Source organism: Saimiri boliviensis, chromosome 2 (genome assembly GCF_048565385.1).
Source record: "Saimiri boliviensis isolate mSaiBol1 chromosome 2, mSaiBol1.pri, whole genome shotgun sequence".
NCBI classification, from domain to species: Eukaryota; Metazoa; Chordata; class Mammalia; order Primates; family Cebidae; genus Saimiri; species Saimiri boliviensis.
Genome location: NC_133450.1, coordinates 126,862,542 through 126,879,366, shown reverse-complemented (window position 1 = coordinate 126,879,366; position 16,825 = coordinate 126,862,542). Strand labels below are relative to the sequence as shown.

General features: G+C 38.5%; 1 protein-coding gene and 1 non-coding gene across 3 annotated transcripts in view; both read left to right on the top strand.

Moving 5' to 3' along the window:
- Nucleotides 1-11,183, top strand: part of TMOD3 (tropomodulin 3) — a 91,403-nt gene extending 80,220 nt beyond the window's left edge. For both annotated transcript variants that reach the window (XM_039462845.2, XM_039462846.2), the window contains exons 8-10: nucleotides 2,336-2,479; nucleotides 4,372-4,516; nucleotides 9,921-11,183. In XM_039462845.2, the coding sequence (XP_039318779.1) occupies nucleotides 2,336-2,479; nucleotides 4,372-4,516; nucleotides 9,921-9,955 (324 nt within the window). In that variant the 3' untranslated portion in view covers nucleotides 9,956-11,183. The remainder of the gene's footprint in view (nucleotides 1-2,335; nucleotides 2,480-4,371; nucleotides 4,517-9,920) is intronic.
- On the top strand, nucleotides 8,365-8,467 carry LOC120361437 (U6 spliceosomal RNA). Its single transcript, XR_005577629.1, has one exon. It is a non-coding gene; the product is annotated as a U6 spliceosomal RNA (small nuclear RNA).
- Nucleotides 11,184-16,825: the final 5,642 nt, after the last annotated feature.

The window sequence follows — 16,825 nt, the reverse complement described above, 5'->3', positions numbered from 1 at the left end:
CACCTTATCACTTTGACTCTTTGCTCAAATGTCACCTTCTAGGTGACTTTTCCTGGTAATTCTATGTAAAATAGCAACTCCAACCCCCAATATTCCCCATCTGCCCTATTGTGCCTTTTTTCTTTTTACCCTCTAACATTGTGCTTTGGTTATTGTTATTATCTGTATCCCTCCCCAACTAGAATGAACAGTTTGCCAGGCAGGGACCAATATGTCTTATTTCTGAATCTCTAGAACAGTGCTAATCAAATAATAGACCATCATTAATATTTGAATAAATGTATGTATGGATAAGGGATTTGCTCCAGGTCACATAGCTAGTTGTTGCTAATATAAAGTACATGTATGTAGATAACAGCCACAGTTTTTTCTAGTATCTCCTATTTCCTTTCCTTTAACTTTAAGCTTGGCCTAACCCCTCTCTTCTATAGTTTAACCTTGCTTTTGATCCCTCTAAGGGGCTGTTTTATATAAACTCATGCTCATTCTTCTTTCCTCTTCTTCCCCTCCTTCCTTCCCTTCTTCTCTCTTCCTGCCTCTCTCTCTTTCGTTCCCAGTTTCCCTCCTCTTTCTTTTTTCACTCATAGGCTTCTGCTAATTAATCAATATGGCATTTATTAAGCACTGAGTCAAATGTCTAACACTGTACCATATCCTGTGAGAAATGAAACAGAAGCAGATTGAAGACATACCATTTACTTGAGGAATTTAATATTTCCTTAGCCCCTTCTTCTCAGTGGCCTTTGTGCTCTTCTGGTTCTGATTATCTATGTTCCTTTCTGGCTTTCTGCCTTGACCACTGCTTTTCGCCTCTGCCTTTGGAAATTAGTACATAATTTACCCTCATTTTGGCTTCACATTATCCAGCTACAGCAAGACCCAAATAAGAAAAGATGATCCAGGGACATTGATAAAGCTGGTCTAACACAGAAACTGAAAGAATGAGGGAGACAGAAGAAAGAAGCATGAAGTAGGGAATGAGGAGTAGAGATTATCACCAATAGGGAGTTACATGTGACCAAAAAAATCTAAGGATCATGACAGGGTACATATGAAAAGTAGGTGCAGGCCAGGTGCAGTGGCTCATACCTATAATCCCAGCACTTTGGGAGTCCGAGGTGGGTGGATCGCTTGAGCCCAGGAGTTCAAGACCAGCCTGGGCAACATGGTGAAACTCCATCTCTACAAAAAATACAAAACTTAGCCCAGATGGTAGCGCACAACAGTAGTCTCAGCTACCCAGGAGGCTGAGGTAGGAGGATCAGTTGAGCCCAGGAGGCAGAGGTTGCAATGAGCTGTGATCATGCCACTGCACTCCAGCCTGGGTGACAAGGTGAGACCTGTCTCAAAAATAAAGAAAAAGAAAAGTAGATACAGTCATCCATGAGTTCAACCAACTTAAGATCAAAAGTGGAAAAAAAATTCCATGAATTTCCAAAAGTAAAACCTGAATTTGCTGTATGCCAGGTACTATGTTGAATCCATGAGAATGAAGTGATGTGTAGGCATTGTATTTGATGTTTTTGTTTGTTTTTGTTTTTGAGATGAAGTCTCTGTTGCCCAAGCTGGAGTGCAGTGGCACGATCCCATCTCACTGCAACCTCCACCTCCCAGATTCAAGCAATTCTCCTGTCTCAGCCTCCCAAGTAGTGGGACTACAGGCATGCACCACCATGCCCGGCTAATTTTTTTGTATTTTAGTAAAGTCGGGGTTTCACTATGTTGGTCAGGCTGTGATCCTGACCTTGTAATCCGCCCACCTCGGCCTTTCCAAGTGCTGGGATTACAGGCGTGAGCCACCACACCTGGCCTGTATTAGGTATTTTAAGTAATCTAGAGATAATATAAAGCAGGCGTCCTCAAACTTTTTACACAGGGGGCCAGTTCACTGTCCCTCAGACCGTTGGAGGGCCGCCACATACTGTGCTCCTCTCACTGACCACCAATGAAAGAGGTGCCCCTTCCTGAAGTGCAGCGGGGGGCTGGATAAATGGCCTCAGGGGGCTGCATGCAGCCCGTGGGCTGTAGTTTGGGGACGCCTGATGTAAAGTATACAGGAGGATATATGCAGGTTATATACAAATACTACACCATTTCATATAAGGCACTTGAGCATCTGAAGATTTTGTTATCTGCGTGGTCCTGGAACCAACCCCCAGTGAATATTGAGGGACAGCTGTACATTTGAGAGCTGTGCGGTACTGTGTGAAACCGAAACAACTAACTACAAACATTAAGGCAGTTATGTCAATTAATGTATTTTTTTATGGCATGTACAATATGTAGTAGGTACTATATCAAATTTTAATCTCTCAATATTTTCTTTAATTTCTAGGCTTTTGCAGAAATGCTGAAAGTGAACAAAACTTTGAAGAGCTTAAATGTGGAGTCTAACTTTATCACAGGAGCTGGGATTCTAGCACTGATTGATGCCTTAAGAGATAATGAAACCCTGGCAGAGCTCAAGATTGACAATCAGGTCAATGTTCTACAACAGTAACTTCGAGAAAACTACAGCCTACACTGCTATGTAGTGCTTGGCAACTCAGGATGGGGATGGGAGAAGGGCTGTCAGGGATTCTTGTTGGAAGATGGTGGGCTGAAAGGAGAGGACATTTGGGGTATCTAGAATATTAACTTAATGTGTATAATGGTGTATACAATGTAAAGGTGTATACTCTCCCTAGATAATTTTAAGAGAATTTAGATGGCTATCCAGTTTGAATTGAGAGGACTCTTCCATGTGATTTAGTCTGCCTTCCAGTTTTTCAGCTCTGTGCTGGTAAGGTCCACATTGTAGGCTTTTTGTAAGTAAGAGGCAGAGAGATACATGTTAGAAATGTTTCCATCCAGAGTAGCTATTAATTTTTTTATTAGAAAAATTAACTGCAGTTATTTGAAAAAATACTTGGTAAATATCTCCTTCAGTCCCTCTAAGTAAATAAATTATATAAACTATGTAGGTAGAAAAAAGGATTATGTCTTAAAATTTAACCCCATGCATCTTAATCCATGTTTTAAACTTTTTTTTTTTTTTTTTTTTTTTTTTGGAGACGAGTTTCGTTCTCGTTACCCAGGCTGGAGTGCAATGGCGCGATCTCGGCTCACCGCAACCTCCGCCTCCTGGGCTCAGGCAATTCTCCTGCCTCAGCGTCCTGAGTAGCTGGGATTACAGGCACGCGCCACCACGCCCAGCTAGTTTTTTGTATTTTTAGTAGAGATGGGGTTTCACTATGTTGACCAGGATGGTCTCGAACTTTCGACCTTGTGATCCACCCGCCTCGGCCTCCCAAAGTGCTGGGATTACAGGCTTGAGCCACCGCGCCCGGCTTTAAACTTTTATTGAGATATAATTATATACAGTAAGGGTATACAGTTAAATGCTTTTTAGTATATTTTTAGAGTTTTGCAGCCATTACCACTAATTCCAGAACATTTTCATTACCCTAAAAAGAAACCCCATCCCCATTAGCAGTCATACCCCTTTCACCAGGCTCTGGCAGTCACTTATCTACTTTCTGTTTTTTAGGATTTCTGGACAGCTTATATCTGCAGAATCAAACAATATGTGATCTTTTTGTGACTGGCTTCTTTCACCTAGCATAATGTTCTGGAGGTTCATCTGTATTGTAATATACTCAGTACCTCATTCTTCTATGACTGAATATTATTCTATTCCATTTGGCATATATCCACTTATGGGTCACTAGAAATAATGCTGATGTGAACATTCATTACAAACTCTTGTATGGACATAGATTTTCATTTCTATTCAGTATATAGCTAGGAGTGTAATTGCTGGGTCATATGGTAACTTTGTGTTTAACTTTTAAGCAGCAGCCAGACAGTTTTTCATAGTAGCTCCACCATTTTACCTTCCTCCCGGCAATGTCTCCATTTTTCCACATTCTTGTCAACACTTGTTATTATCTATCTTTTTTATTATAGTTATCCTAGTGGGTATGAAGTGATATGTCATTATAGTAATTCACACTTTTTTGATGTCTATATGATCATATTACTGAACTTTATTTTGGAAAAAAAAAAGGTGTGTGTGTGTGTGTGTGTGTGTGTGTGTGTGTTTGTAATATAGTTCCACTGAGGTTGTGGTGATGATTGGGTCAGTGGGTAAACTCAGCTTCCTGTGACAAACATTTCACAGCCTTAAGTAACCAGTTTTCTACAACAAACAAACAATTTGTTCTCAGTTACAAATCAGTCCTTGGAACTACTGAAATATGTATGTCTTGTAGGAATTGGGAACCTTTAAAGAGATCAACAGAATCAGCATGTGCCTGAATGTCTTAATTTACCTTAAAAAGTATTTTGATCTAGTTTATTAATATTGTTCTTTTTTTCTAATTATTCCAGAGGCAGCAGTTGGGGACAGCTGTAGAATTGGAAATGGCCAAGATGCTTGAAGAAAATACAAATATCCTTAAATTTGGTTATCAGTTTACGCAGCAGGGACCACGAACCAGGGCAGCTAATGCTATAACAAAAAACAATGACTTAGGTAAGACATAGACAGTATCAATCAAGTTTCTGAATTCTTTCATAAGCTAATGTATTGAGAGAACTTCTTTCCCCTTTAAGAATAAATTTTAACAGAGAAGTTATTTCGCCTTTGTTTCTACAATCTGCATGGTCCTTTTTATATTGATTGAATTCAAGTTCAGTTTAAGTAAGTTTGTAGTGATGATTGGGTTAATGGGTAAAATCAGCCTCTGTGACAAACATATTTCATAGTTTTAAATTACCAGCTTTCTACAACAAGCAAACAGTTTGTTCTCAGTTACAAATCAGTCCTTGGAACTATTGAAACAAAGATTGCAACATTACAGGAAAGTTTTTTGCCCTTTTAGTCAAACAGACCTAGACAGAAATTCAGTTTTATCTAATAGAATATGGACTATAGAAATATATAAAATAGGCCGGGCGCGGTGGCTCAAGCTTGTAATCCCAGCACTTTGGGAGGCCGAGGCGGGTGGATCATGAGGTTGAGAGATCGAGACCATCCTGGTCAACAAGGTGAAACCCTGTCTCTACTAAAAATACAAAAAATTAGCTGGGCATGGTGGCGCGTGCCTGTAATCCCAGCTACTAAGGAGGCTGAGGCAGGAGAATTGCCTGAACCCAGGAGGCGGAGGTTGCGGTGAGCCAAGATCGCGCCATTGCACTCCAGCCTGGGTAACAAGAGCGAAACTCCGTCTCAAAAAAAAAAAAAAAAAAAAAAAGAAATATATAAAATAGAGAATAATTGTAGTTCTTACCCAGGTTTTATAATCTGGTATGTAGGTGTTTGCTAGTCTTCCTAACAGGACTATTGTGGAACTGTCTTCTCACTGCATACATCTAGGTCAGTAATCTCTCATTCACCTATGTTTTCTATTTAATTGCTTGAGGCTTGTGGCTTCCATTTGAAATAGATTGTCCAGCCAAAGCTGAATTAAAGAATATGGTGCTTAGAATTTTATTCTACATGTTTCCAAAAGTTGACTGTTTTAAATTAGGATGTTTGCCATTGAAGTATTTTTAAAGATGTCTTTTAGACAAGTAAAACAAGACTTCTCAAAAGGAGTGATATTTCAAAGTGTTGCCATTCTCTTAAGCTTCAGCCATATTTGAGTTTGCATTCTGTAAGTTTCTGGAGCAGGAAAAAATTAGCACTTCATTCCTTTATTAACTCAGACCCTTTCTGTCCTTTATATGACAGTGGTTCTCCAGAGGAGATTTTTAGCTGCTTGCTTTTGAAAAGAGAAAATTGGTGTGTTTTGGTGTATTGTTGATTACAGATGTAGTTTGCAAAGTCATGCTAATTGTTTTAGTATTGCTTCACTAGTTAGCTTCTATTTTTTCCTTCCAGCCTTTAATTTTGCTTCTTAGAGCAGTGTTTTAAGAGAACGTCATAAAGAAGTGCTAGCTAGACTTCATAAATGATTGGAGAGCTTTAAAAACACATAGGTTATTGGCTTAAAATGGTTTTCTTCACCCCCAAAAAATGGTTGACCAGGGCCTCGGGACCATCACATAACCCTACTTTGATGGATAATGAAGCTGAGTGCTCTGTTGAATGTTTACTGTGTTGTCATTAGTGCACTGTGCAACCACGAGGTACAGATACTATTGTTCTCCTATAATACAGGATAGGTTGAGACTCAAAGAAGTTAACTAACTTGCCAAAAAACACACTACAGAAAACTGACAGAGCAAGTTTCCTTGGAGGCTCTGATTTAGTCTGTGATGGGATTTGGGTTGTAGGCATTTCACACTCAGGAACCCTGGCCTGTTTCTCCAGTGTTGAGTGGATATTTGAGTTTCTGAGTTCATCATTGTTATATATCTTAAGCAGGTGTGCCCATAGCATGTCACATTTTTTAAATTGCCTTTTACTCAAAAAATTAGTTATATGTAATAGTCTTACTTACAAAGACTATATGCTTTTTGAGGGCAGGGACCATGTTGGCAGGAGCCATGTCCAACTATTGAATCCCAACACTGTTAAAACCATGCCTGATGCACAATAGGTACTTAAGAAAATGGGATTAAGTGAATAAATAAGTAGTACAATATGGACTTTCTGACAGTTACAATTCACTGGTACCTAAATAGCCATAAACTAAGCCAGAAGTGTGCTCCAGTTTTCCTCTCCTTGGAAACTACCTTAACAAATCCCAGAATCCCACAAATGACTAGATTTTCAGATGTGGGTCTCAGGCATGAAATGATAATAAGCACATTCCTGGATAGGGCAATTATGGATAAAAGCTCCAATTTGAGAGCCAACAATTTAAGAGTATGCTGATGACAGACTGCAGATTTTAAGAACTGACTCTCAATAGCATGATGCTGACTCTAGAATAAACTTTCAGTAAGTATTTGTTGTTTAAAGCTAACATTTAAAAAGTTGTATCAGGCCAGGTGTGGTGGCTCATGCCTCTAATCCCAGCACTTTGGGAGGCTGAGGCAGGTGGATCACCTGAAGTCAGGAGTTCAAGACCAGTCTGACCAACATAAAGAAACCCTGGCTCTATTAAAAATACAAAAATTAGCTGGGTGTGGTGGCACAGGCTTGTAGTCCTAGCTACTTGGGAGGCTCAGGCAGGAGAATCGGTTGAACCTGGGAGGTGGAGGTTGCAGTGAGCCAAGATTGTGCCACTGCACTCCAGCCTGGGAGAGAGAGCAAGACTCCGTCTTAAAAAAAAAAAAAAAAAAAGGCTTTTATCAGCAGATTTAAGAGGGACTGTTGGTACTGTTGGTAGAATACACTAAAATTACATGACAAAGAACTTCGATTTATTTGGATTTTTTGCAGGAGGCATTTGAAAGCCATTAGAGGCCACTGAATAAATGATTAAGATACTTTTTAAAAAAATTGCCCTTATTGTTCTTTTATAGTTAGAAAATGAGGTTAGTTAGACATTCAAAATTAACTAATGATGACCTATTGACAACTTATATCAGTGTAATGTGTTTGGGAAAGAAATTGGACCAGATCCAAAGAATTTGTTAGTAGGGCAAAAATTATAAGCCTGCCATCTAGAGGATGAACTGAGGAATTGCTGGAAGGTAACAAGTGAGCACCAGGTGAGAAAGAGGAGTCAGAAATGACCTGTTGTTCTCTGCTGTGCACACAGTGGCAGCAGCCTTTCATTCTTGCACTCAGCTGAATTTTTTTTCAGCTGTATACTCTTAACTTCTGCCTAATAGATAAAGATGGAAAACCTGAAGACTAGGTTTTCTGACATACTGGTCTCAGCAGCCTCAAAAGAGATAATCAAAGAACAAAACCTTGTACAGAATCTCTTGGAAATATAGTTCTTTTTCACCTTGTAGATGGGCCTCTATCAGATCTTCGTGTTCTGATTTTGATAACTTCATTCCTTCTCTCATTGTTTTCTTAGTCTCAGCTATTAGTTGAAATAATTTTGCCTACTCTCCATCTCTTCAGCTAAGAAGTGTCACAGCTGTAACAGCAAAGAGGTTCTATGGTATACATGCAATATTCTATTTACCCTTGAGTCTCACATTAGTATCTTTACACTAGCTAACTACATATTCTATTTTCTAGACCTTTTTTGGTTGTTGTACTCTGTCCTATAGATCTTTTTATAACATGCATTATTATTTTAGCATCTGAAGTGGTATGCCAATAACATCCAAACCCTGCTGCAATTCAGAATTTTCTTTGAAATTTCTACCGTAAATAATTATCTAAAGTTTGCCTTTCAGACATTTCTGTATTTTTCAAAGATCTATATACATGATTTGATATTTGAGGGCTCCTCTCCATTTAATTTTTTTCTTAATATTTCTGTGAACACGTGAGCTTCTTCTTTGTTAGTGTGGATTAAAATTAGTTCCTTGCTTTGACAGCACATACACTAAAATTGGAATGATACAGAAAAGATTAGCAATGGCCCCTTGCAAGGGTGACACACACATTTATGAAACAATCCCTATTTTTATCGACTTCTGGCAAAAAAATAAATAAATGATAAAATAAAGTTAGAGTCAGGCAAACTTTATTAGATAAGTATAAAAATGTTCATGGGAACCTGAAACTTTAGTCCTTCTGGTTTGATTTTCAAGTGAGCACCCCGCTTATGGCTGAACAAGATTTTATACGCTTCATCCGAACATATGGTCTTATCTATTAAAGGCTGACAAACAAAAGCCAGTGGTCAGAATAGCACAAGAGCAGAGTGTCTATGGCTTGGCCTGGACACCAGGTGCACCTGTTGGCTTCTAGTTTCTCTGTCATACAGCCAGTTTAGGCCAAAATACACACTACAGAAGTGACAGAGCCATGATTCACTCTATTTGTCACTGACTCTGGAACCTATGGTTTTTGTCCTCTCTAGGAACTCGCCACAATGCTGAGAGCCCTGAATGGGTGGCACTCAATGAATGTTCTCTAGTGGCTGATAGGTGAGAGTACAGGTAGCAAGATCTGAAGTTGAAGACCTTGTTCTGCTACCAGAGAGCACCCCTGAGTAGTTTGGTGTCACCAGTCCAGGAAGAGGCTGGTAGTCTCAGATACATGCATGTACCATTCTTTGCTGCATCAGCTGAGCTAGTTGGCTGGCCACTTAGGCATCAAAGTTTATGGTAGCCAGAAGTGACTGCATCATATTACCAGGGTCTGAGATTTTCATTACTTTGCATTTGTTCTTTTGTCAGACCTTGGACTGGTTTATTTTACAGGAGACAAGAGAAGGAAAATTCAGAAAGCAGTAGCAAATCACTTACCTATAAAAATGTCAAAAATGTTTTTGGTATATTCTTTGACAGCCTAAGGAAATACATTGTAATGTCTAATCAGGAGAGCATGCAAATAGTTACTTTCACTATGTTCTAACCCCAGCTGCCTGAATTTCACTTCAGAATTTAAGACACTAATTTATTAGCTGCTTTTTCAAACCTAAGTATATACTTTTTCAGTAAACAAATGACTTGGGCTGGGCGCAATGGCTCACACCTGTAATCCCAGCACTTTGAGATGCTGAGGCAGGCAGATCACTTGAGCCCAAGAGTCTGAGACCAGCCTGGGAAAGATAGTGAGATGTCGCCTCTATTTTATTAGTAAAATAAATTACAAAGTTAAAAATAAAAACAAATGACTTGTAGATGATTGGTGACCATTCTGTTTTAGATTTCTAGCACTGCTGCTGTGTAAGCACAGCTATGAGTCAGTGAGCCTTAGGGCACGTAGTTCTTGTTTTGAAACCCCTCTGTTCTCAACAAGTAAATGACACTGGTGAATGATGTGAAGTAGATTTTGTCTTTTTTAACTTAATGGTCATAGGAACTGGAAATTGACATTTCAATTTTGTAAAGCTTATAACTTGTTACAAGCAAGTTACCATTGTAAAAACTAATAGGGATTTCTAACATATTTTCTCTTCTTTTTCTCATAGTGCGTAAGAGACGAGTTGAAGGAGACCACCAGTAAGTCTACCAAGGTATAATCTTTGGAAGACTTCAGAAGATCACCAAGGGCTCATGTTGGTGACATCAGATGTAAAATTTTCCTGGGTAGAAGGGAAAAGACTGGAAAAATTTTTTTAGTGACATGCATTTTTTTTTTTATTATTTTTTTTTAGTTTAAGTTGTTATTAGTTTCAAATTGTAAAATCAGTAATAAGGTGATATTTTAATATTCTGAAACATTTCTACTTTCTGCTAAAATCAGTTTTAGCTTAATTGAATGATTGATGATGAATCTCGGGTAAAAAAATATAATTGTAAAAAATTTTACAAGTCATTTGTGTAGAATAATTTGAACATTGTGAGGACCAATCTTTTTTAAATCAACAGGGATATTGCTGGTATCAGAATTGCTATTGCTTCATTTAGATGTAAAATGCTTAAGAGCTTTCTTCATTTCGTGACCTGGAGACTTTTCCATTTTTAAAAATACATGAACTTGGCAACAGTGTGATTTTTCTTTATCAAGAGAACAAAATGCTAGAATTCTTAAATGGTTGACTAAAAATCTGGTCATTTGTGTAGGAGCTAACGCAGGTCTCCAGGGAGAGATGGTGGTCATCTGTGCATTTCAGGTTGCTGTACTTGTCTGATGTGATGCAGCAACACCCAGGTTTTTTTTTAAAACAAAGTCATCAGCTTTACCAGGTTAAATACTTTGTTTAAAAGCATAGTGAGGTCTAAGTTCATTCCAGTGTTTCATTTTAATAATGTGGGCATTATTAAATTTTTGTGAAAGCTAATGGTAAAAAACATCGAAGTACAAAAGCTGTTTTCCTCCCCATAAAAAAAGGCATACAGCCAACTCTTAGTTATTTAGAGTAAGAGAAAAAAGAGAACTGTTAAGCAATGAAGTCAAAGATAATAAATATGATGGAATTCCAGTAGGAGGCACTTGCAAAACAATCATTTAAACTGATGGTTACTGTAAGTCATTTAGAAGCTGACATGTATGTAAATTACTTGGTGTTACATAGTATCCTAAGAAGTATATGCAGTGCAGAATTGCATAAATAGTATTTAATCACTTCTACAAATCTTCCAACCAAGAAGGAAAACTGCTGTTCTTCATAAATCTGATTTTTAGTATATGCTTCCTTTCATCTTATACTTTTATCCATATTTATAAAAGTCATTTCTATAATAAAAGCGGTCTTTCTTGGTCAAAGTATTAAAGTGAACAACTGAATAGAGTACTGTGGTCGGGAAAATGATTCAAGACTGCAGAGCTGATGCTGGGTAGAGGGTTTGGACTTGTATTCGTGTCCTGTCTCGGGGCAGCCCCTGGAGCAGGAGGTGGCAGAGGCATTTATAGCTGCAGAAAACAGGGAGGACTGGAGGTAACCCTGGCCTCAAAATTCAGGCCTGGCTGTATCATTTACAGAGATTTTTCTGAAGGGAAGAATCTCATTTCTGAGGGTGGGGGCAGGGTGGCTTGTCATTATTAATTTTTTTTTTCTTTTTTAACTTTTTGGGCTGGGCAAGGTGGCTCACTCCTATAATCCCAGCACTTTGGGAAGCCAGGGTGGATCACTTAAGGTCAGGTGCTCAAGACCAGCCTGGCCAACTTGATGAAACCCCATCTCTACTAAAAATCAAAAAATTAGCCAGGTGTGGTAGTGTGCCCCTGTAATCCCAGCTACTCAGGAGGCAGAGACAGGAGAATCGCTTGAACCTGGGAGATAGAGGTTGCAGTGGGCCGAGATCGCACCACTGCACTGCAGTCTGGGCGACAGAGCAAGACCCTGCCTCAAAAACAACAACAACAACAACAAAAAATCTTTTTGAAATTGAATTGCAGTATGTCTGCTACTTTGGCTTGGGCTGGACAGTTTCTCTAATGAACCAGGCAGCTTCTTGTGTGCTATGGTAATAAGCCTTCTTAACAGGCTAAGCTTCACTCATAAGAACTGTGGTGTGTTTCTTTGGTTTTGTTTTGTTTTGTTTTGTTTTTAAAATCACAATCCAATGTTTTATAGGGGTCAAAGATTAAACTTGCACTATTCCCTTTCAGTTAAAGGCCACTGATATTTTTCCAAGTTAGCAAGGCTCACTTGCTTGCTTTCCTGCCCTCCCTTCCTCCATTCCTCTCCCTTCCTACCTTCTCTGTTTCCCTGTTTCTCTCCCTCCCTCCTTTCTTCTCCCTTCTTCTTCTTTTTTTTTTTTTTCATATGCAGCTTTTGAATTGTACTTGAGTTTATAGAGACTGCACAGTTCCAACAAGATTGGGAGTCAGGCATGGAGCAGGCATCTCAGGCTACCAGAAAGAATTGGTCACATAGACTTTCAGTCAGGCATCCTCATTTGCATTGTCCTGTAAGTCAATCAATTGATAAATAGTTCCCCCTTCGTCTCTTAAGTTTTTGTTTTGTTTTGTTTTTAATATAGGTAGGTGGGACTCTACCTAGAATTTTGTATCATACTTATGGGTAATATCTTTTTCATATATTATTTATCAAAGTATGAAGTTGAGTATTTTGCTTGTACCATTTCAGTTTTGCATTATAATAGTTCATTGTATAACTGAAAGAAAGGGTTTCTTCATAAGTAACATTAAATATGAACAGTCATCCAATTGAATATAGAAAATCTTTCAAAATTTAAGGGAGAAAAATTGTGTTTACTTCGATCTTTAAAAATCTGGCACCTCTTAGTAACTTTCAGTATTTCTAAATTGCTCTAAAATTTTATAATAAATAGATTAGGATTTTGCAGTAGTCAATTTTTTTGTTTGTTTGTTTTTGTTTTTGTTTTTTTTTTTGAGACGGAGTTTTGCTCTTGTTACCCAGGCTGGAGTGCAATGGCACGATCTTGGCTCACCGCAACCTCCGCCTCCTGGGTTCAGGCAATTCTCCTGCCTCAGCCTCCTGAGTAGCTGGGATTACAGGCACGCGCCACCATGCCCAGCTAATTTCTTGTGTTTTTAGTAGAGATGGGGTTTCACCATGTTGACCAGGATGGTCTCGATCTCTTGACCTCATGATCCACCCGCCTCGGCCTCCCAAAGTGCTGGGATTACAGGCGTGAGCCACCGCGCCCAGCTGCAGTAGTCAATTTTTAAGCCAAAGGTTTTCTGAGACCTTAGGTTTTGTAGTCTAACCAGCTTATCTGGCTATATAAAAGAATATTCTTTGCATTTTAAAATTGCTATATTTAAAAAAGCTTTTTATTACTCATTTTATAAAATGTTAAATTCATATTGGTCTGAATTTTTCCAGTATGCCTACATGAAATTGTATGTTTTAAAAACTCAATATTAGTAACAAATATTAATACTACTAAAATGGATTTTGGTGCTATATTCTTGTAGCTAAAGCCTAGTAGAAGTCTCAAGAATAGCTAAAATACGCTTTCAGAGGTTGCCTGTCATTTAAAAGATCAAATAAGAATGTTGTATTAAATTAATTAGTGGATGGTTAGAGACTTGAAGGAGAGTTAGCTTGGTCATTTAATTGAGACTTCTTGTTGTTTGAATGAAATAACCCACATCCTTGCCTTTTATAAGAGGTGCACTCTGGGGAAGTTACGTGTAAATAGAACTCTATAAATTGTTTTCCAGTTCACCAAGTATCTGATGTGTTTTCATTTAAAAAGAGGATTCCATGATACAATAAAATTATTTTTAAAAAAGTTTTGATAAAATGTTACTCATGTCATATTGTACATTATATTTAACTCTTGCTGTCATTAAAATAAGATGAAAGCATTTACGGAATTTTAAAAAATCTTACATTTTAGGGTCTGTGTTTCCAGGGCTGCCTCACTTTTTCCGTGTAAAACCAGGAATCACTGTTAACCTCCCAGCAGATCCAAGGATCAAACTTTCTCTGGAGTCTATAGCCAATACTATCCAACTTCTCATTCTACAGTGCTACTGCACTTTGAATGTATTGACCCATGGAACCCAAGAGAAGCAAACATGGATGCACTAGTGATGACTCAGGTTGCTGCTGTGAGTTCTTGGGGTCTAAGTTTCTAAAATTATCCTTTTCATCAGCTCTCACTGATCATTAATGTTTCTGTATATTTCTTACCAACAAATCAAAGAAACTCTTCACTAATTATTTTTAAATTGAGAAAATACTATTCAGAGGCAAAGGTTTTTATATTCTTTTTTGAAACCGAGTCTCGCTGTGTTGCCCAGGCTGAAGTGTAGTGGCACGATCTCAGCTCACTGCAACTTCCGCCTCCCAGGTTCAAGTGATTCTCCTGCCTTAGCCTCCTGAGTAGCTATGGTTACAGGCACCTGCCACCATGCCTAGCTAATTTTGGTATTTTTTAGTAATGACAGGGTTTTACCATGTCGGCCAGGTTGATCTCAAACTGACCTCAGGTTATCTGCCCACCTGAGCCTCCCAAAGTGCTGGGATTATAGGCGTGAGCCACTGTACCTCGCCTTATTTTTATATTTCAATTTGGTCATTCTTTTCTTATGTCTACAGATTGAGCATCCCTAATTGCAAACTTTTTGAGTGCTAACATAGTGCTCAAAAGAAATGCTTATTGGAGCCTTTCGAATTTTAGATTTTCAGATTAGAGATGCTGAACTGTATAATGCCCAGAATTCCAAAATCCAAAATAATTTGAAATCTGAAATACTTACGGTCCCAGCATTTAGGATAAGGGATACTCAACATGTATTGATTTTTCTCTACTGTAATACAGTTTTATAAGTTCTTCTCTATCAATTGAATGAATTAGAAAGTTTATAATAAAACATATTTTATTAATTTTAAACTCTGTCTTATAGACTGCTCATTCAGAAAGGTCAACCTAGATTTCCTAGATAACTCCTAGGAAAAAAGACATGGCTAAGTAAACTATTATAAGCCATAACAAAGCATTTTGGAAAGCCTTCATTAACATATAAAGAATTTTGGCCAAGCACTGTGGCTTAAGCCTGTAATCCTTGCACTTTGGAAGGTGAGGTGGACAGATCACTTGAGCTCAGGGGTTTAAGACCAACCTGGGCAACATGGCGAAACCCTATCTCTACAAAAAATAGAAAAATTAGCCGGGTGCAGCGGCGCATGCCTGTAGTCCCATCTACTTGGAAGACTGAGGCAGCAGAACTGCTTGAGGTTTCAGTAAGCTGAGATCATGCCACTGCACTCCAGCCTGGGTGAGGGAGTGAAACCCTGTCTCAAAAAAAAAAAAAAAAAGAACCTGTAGTCCTAGCACTTTGGGAGACCAAGCAGGGAGGATTACTTGAGCCCAGGAGTTTGAGACCAACCTGGGCAACATAGCAAGACCCCATCTTTACAAAAAAATTAAAAATTAGCCAGGCACCTGTAGTGCCAGCTACTTGGGAGACTTAGGTGGGGGAATCGCTTGAGCCTGGGAGGTTGAAGCTGCAGTGAACTTTGATAATGCCATTGCATTCCAGCCTGAGTAACAGAGTGAGACTGTCTCAAAAAAAAGGTGTTTTGTTGTTGTTGTTGCTGTTTTTGTTTTTTACTTAGGACACCTGCTCTAGAGGCTAGATAAAAATAGATTATAATGGCCAGGCGCAGTGGCTCACACCTGTAATCCCGGCACTTTGGAGGCTGAGGCGGGTGGATTGCTTGAGGTCAGGAGCTCGAGACCAGCCTGGCCAACATGGCAAAACACCATCTCTACTACAAATACAAAAAATTAGCTGGGCATGATGATGCGTACCTGTAATCCCAGCTACTCAGGAGGCTGAGACAGGAGAATTGGCTTGAACCCGGGAGACAGAGGTTGCATTGAGCCAAGATCACGCCATTGCACTCCAGCCTGGGTGACAGAGTGAGACTCCATCTCAAAATAAAAAATAAAAAAATAGTAAGAAACACTACCAGCAGTGTTTTGCTAATATAGCTATAACAAGTTATTACATTTTTAAGATAATCAGACACCTCTTAGAGTCTACATATATGAGATTTTACTCTTTTTTCTACAGTTTGTTTTACTTGATGCAAAGCAAGTAATTGGCCTATAGCTTTTCAGATATTATAGTCTATACATTCAGAGAGTAAGGTTTAAGAATGAATTATTGGTGCTTCTTGGTGGGTATATATAGCAGTTTTTAGAAGTTTAAATTTCACCTATACTCATAAAGATAAGCTTTTGATTTAGTGGTTTCAAATTTTTAGATCAATCTGTTTAAGAATTGTTTTTTAAAATATGTATACACTACAGCATAAAAACGTGTAATTTCAAATCAATGTCTTTTCAGTTTTTTGGATGAATTTTATTTGGTTTTAGTTACATTTAAAAGCTTAAACATTACCTTTGGGCCGGGCACGGTGGCTCAAGCCTGTAATCCCAGCACTTTGGGAGGCCGAGGCGGGTGGATCACGAGGTCGAGAGATCGAGACCATCCTCGTCAACATGGTGAAACCCCGTCTCTACTAAAAATCCAAAAAATTAGCTGGGCATGGTGGCACGTGCCTGTAATCCCAGCTACTCAGGAGGCTGAGGCAGGAGAATTGCTTGAACCCAGGAGGCGGAGGTTGCAGTGAGCCGAGATCGCGCCATTGCACTCCAGCCTGGGTAACAAGAGCAAAAACTCTTATCTCAAAAAAAAAAAAAAAAAATTACCTTTGTAGCAATAATTTGAACATCATTGTCACATGAAATCAGGTATTTATATTTTTTCTAATGCTAAAATATCCAATATTGTAATAGCCTTTCCCCCCATTTTTATAAATATAAAAACAATAAATTTTAACATAAATATTTAAATAATACAAAATATTATCAACCAAATTCATAACAGCACAGTGAAGTTTCTTTTGAAGACTACGTACTAGAAGCGTTTAAAACTTAGCAATATATACTGGAATAAATCGTTTCAATAAAGTTTAGCAAA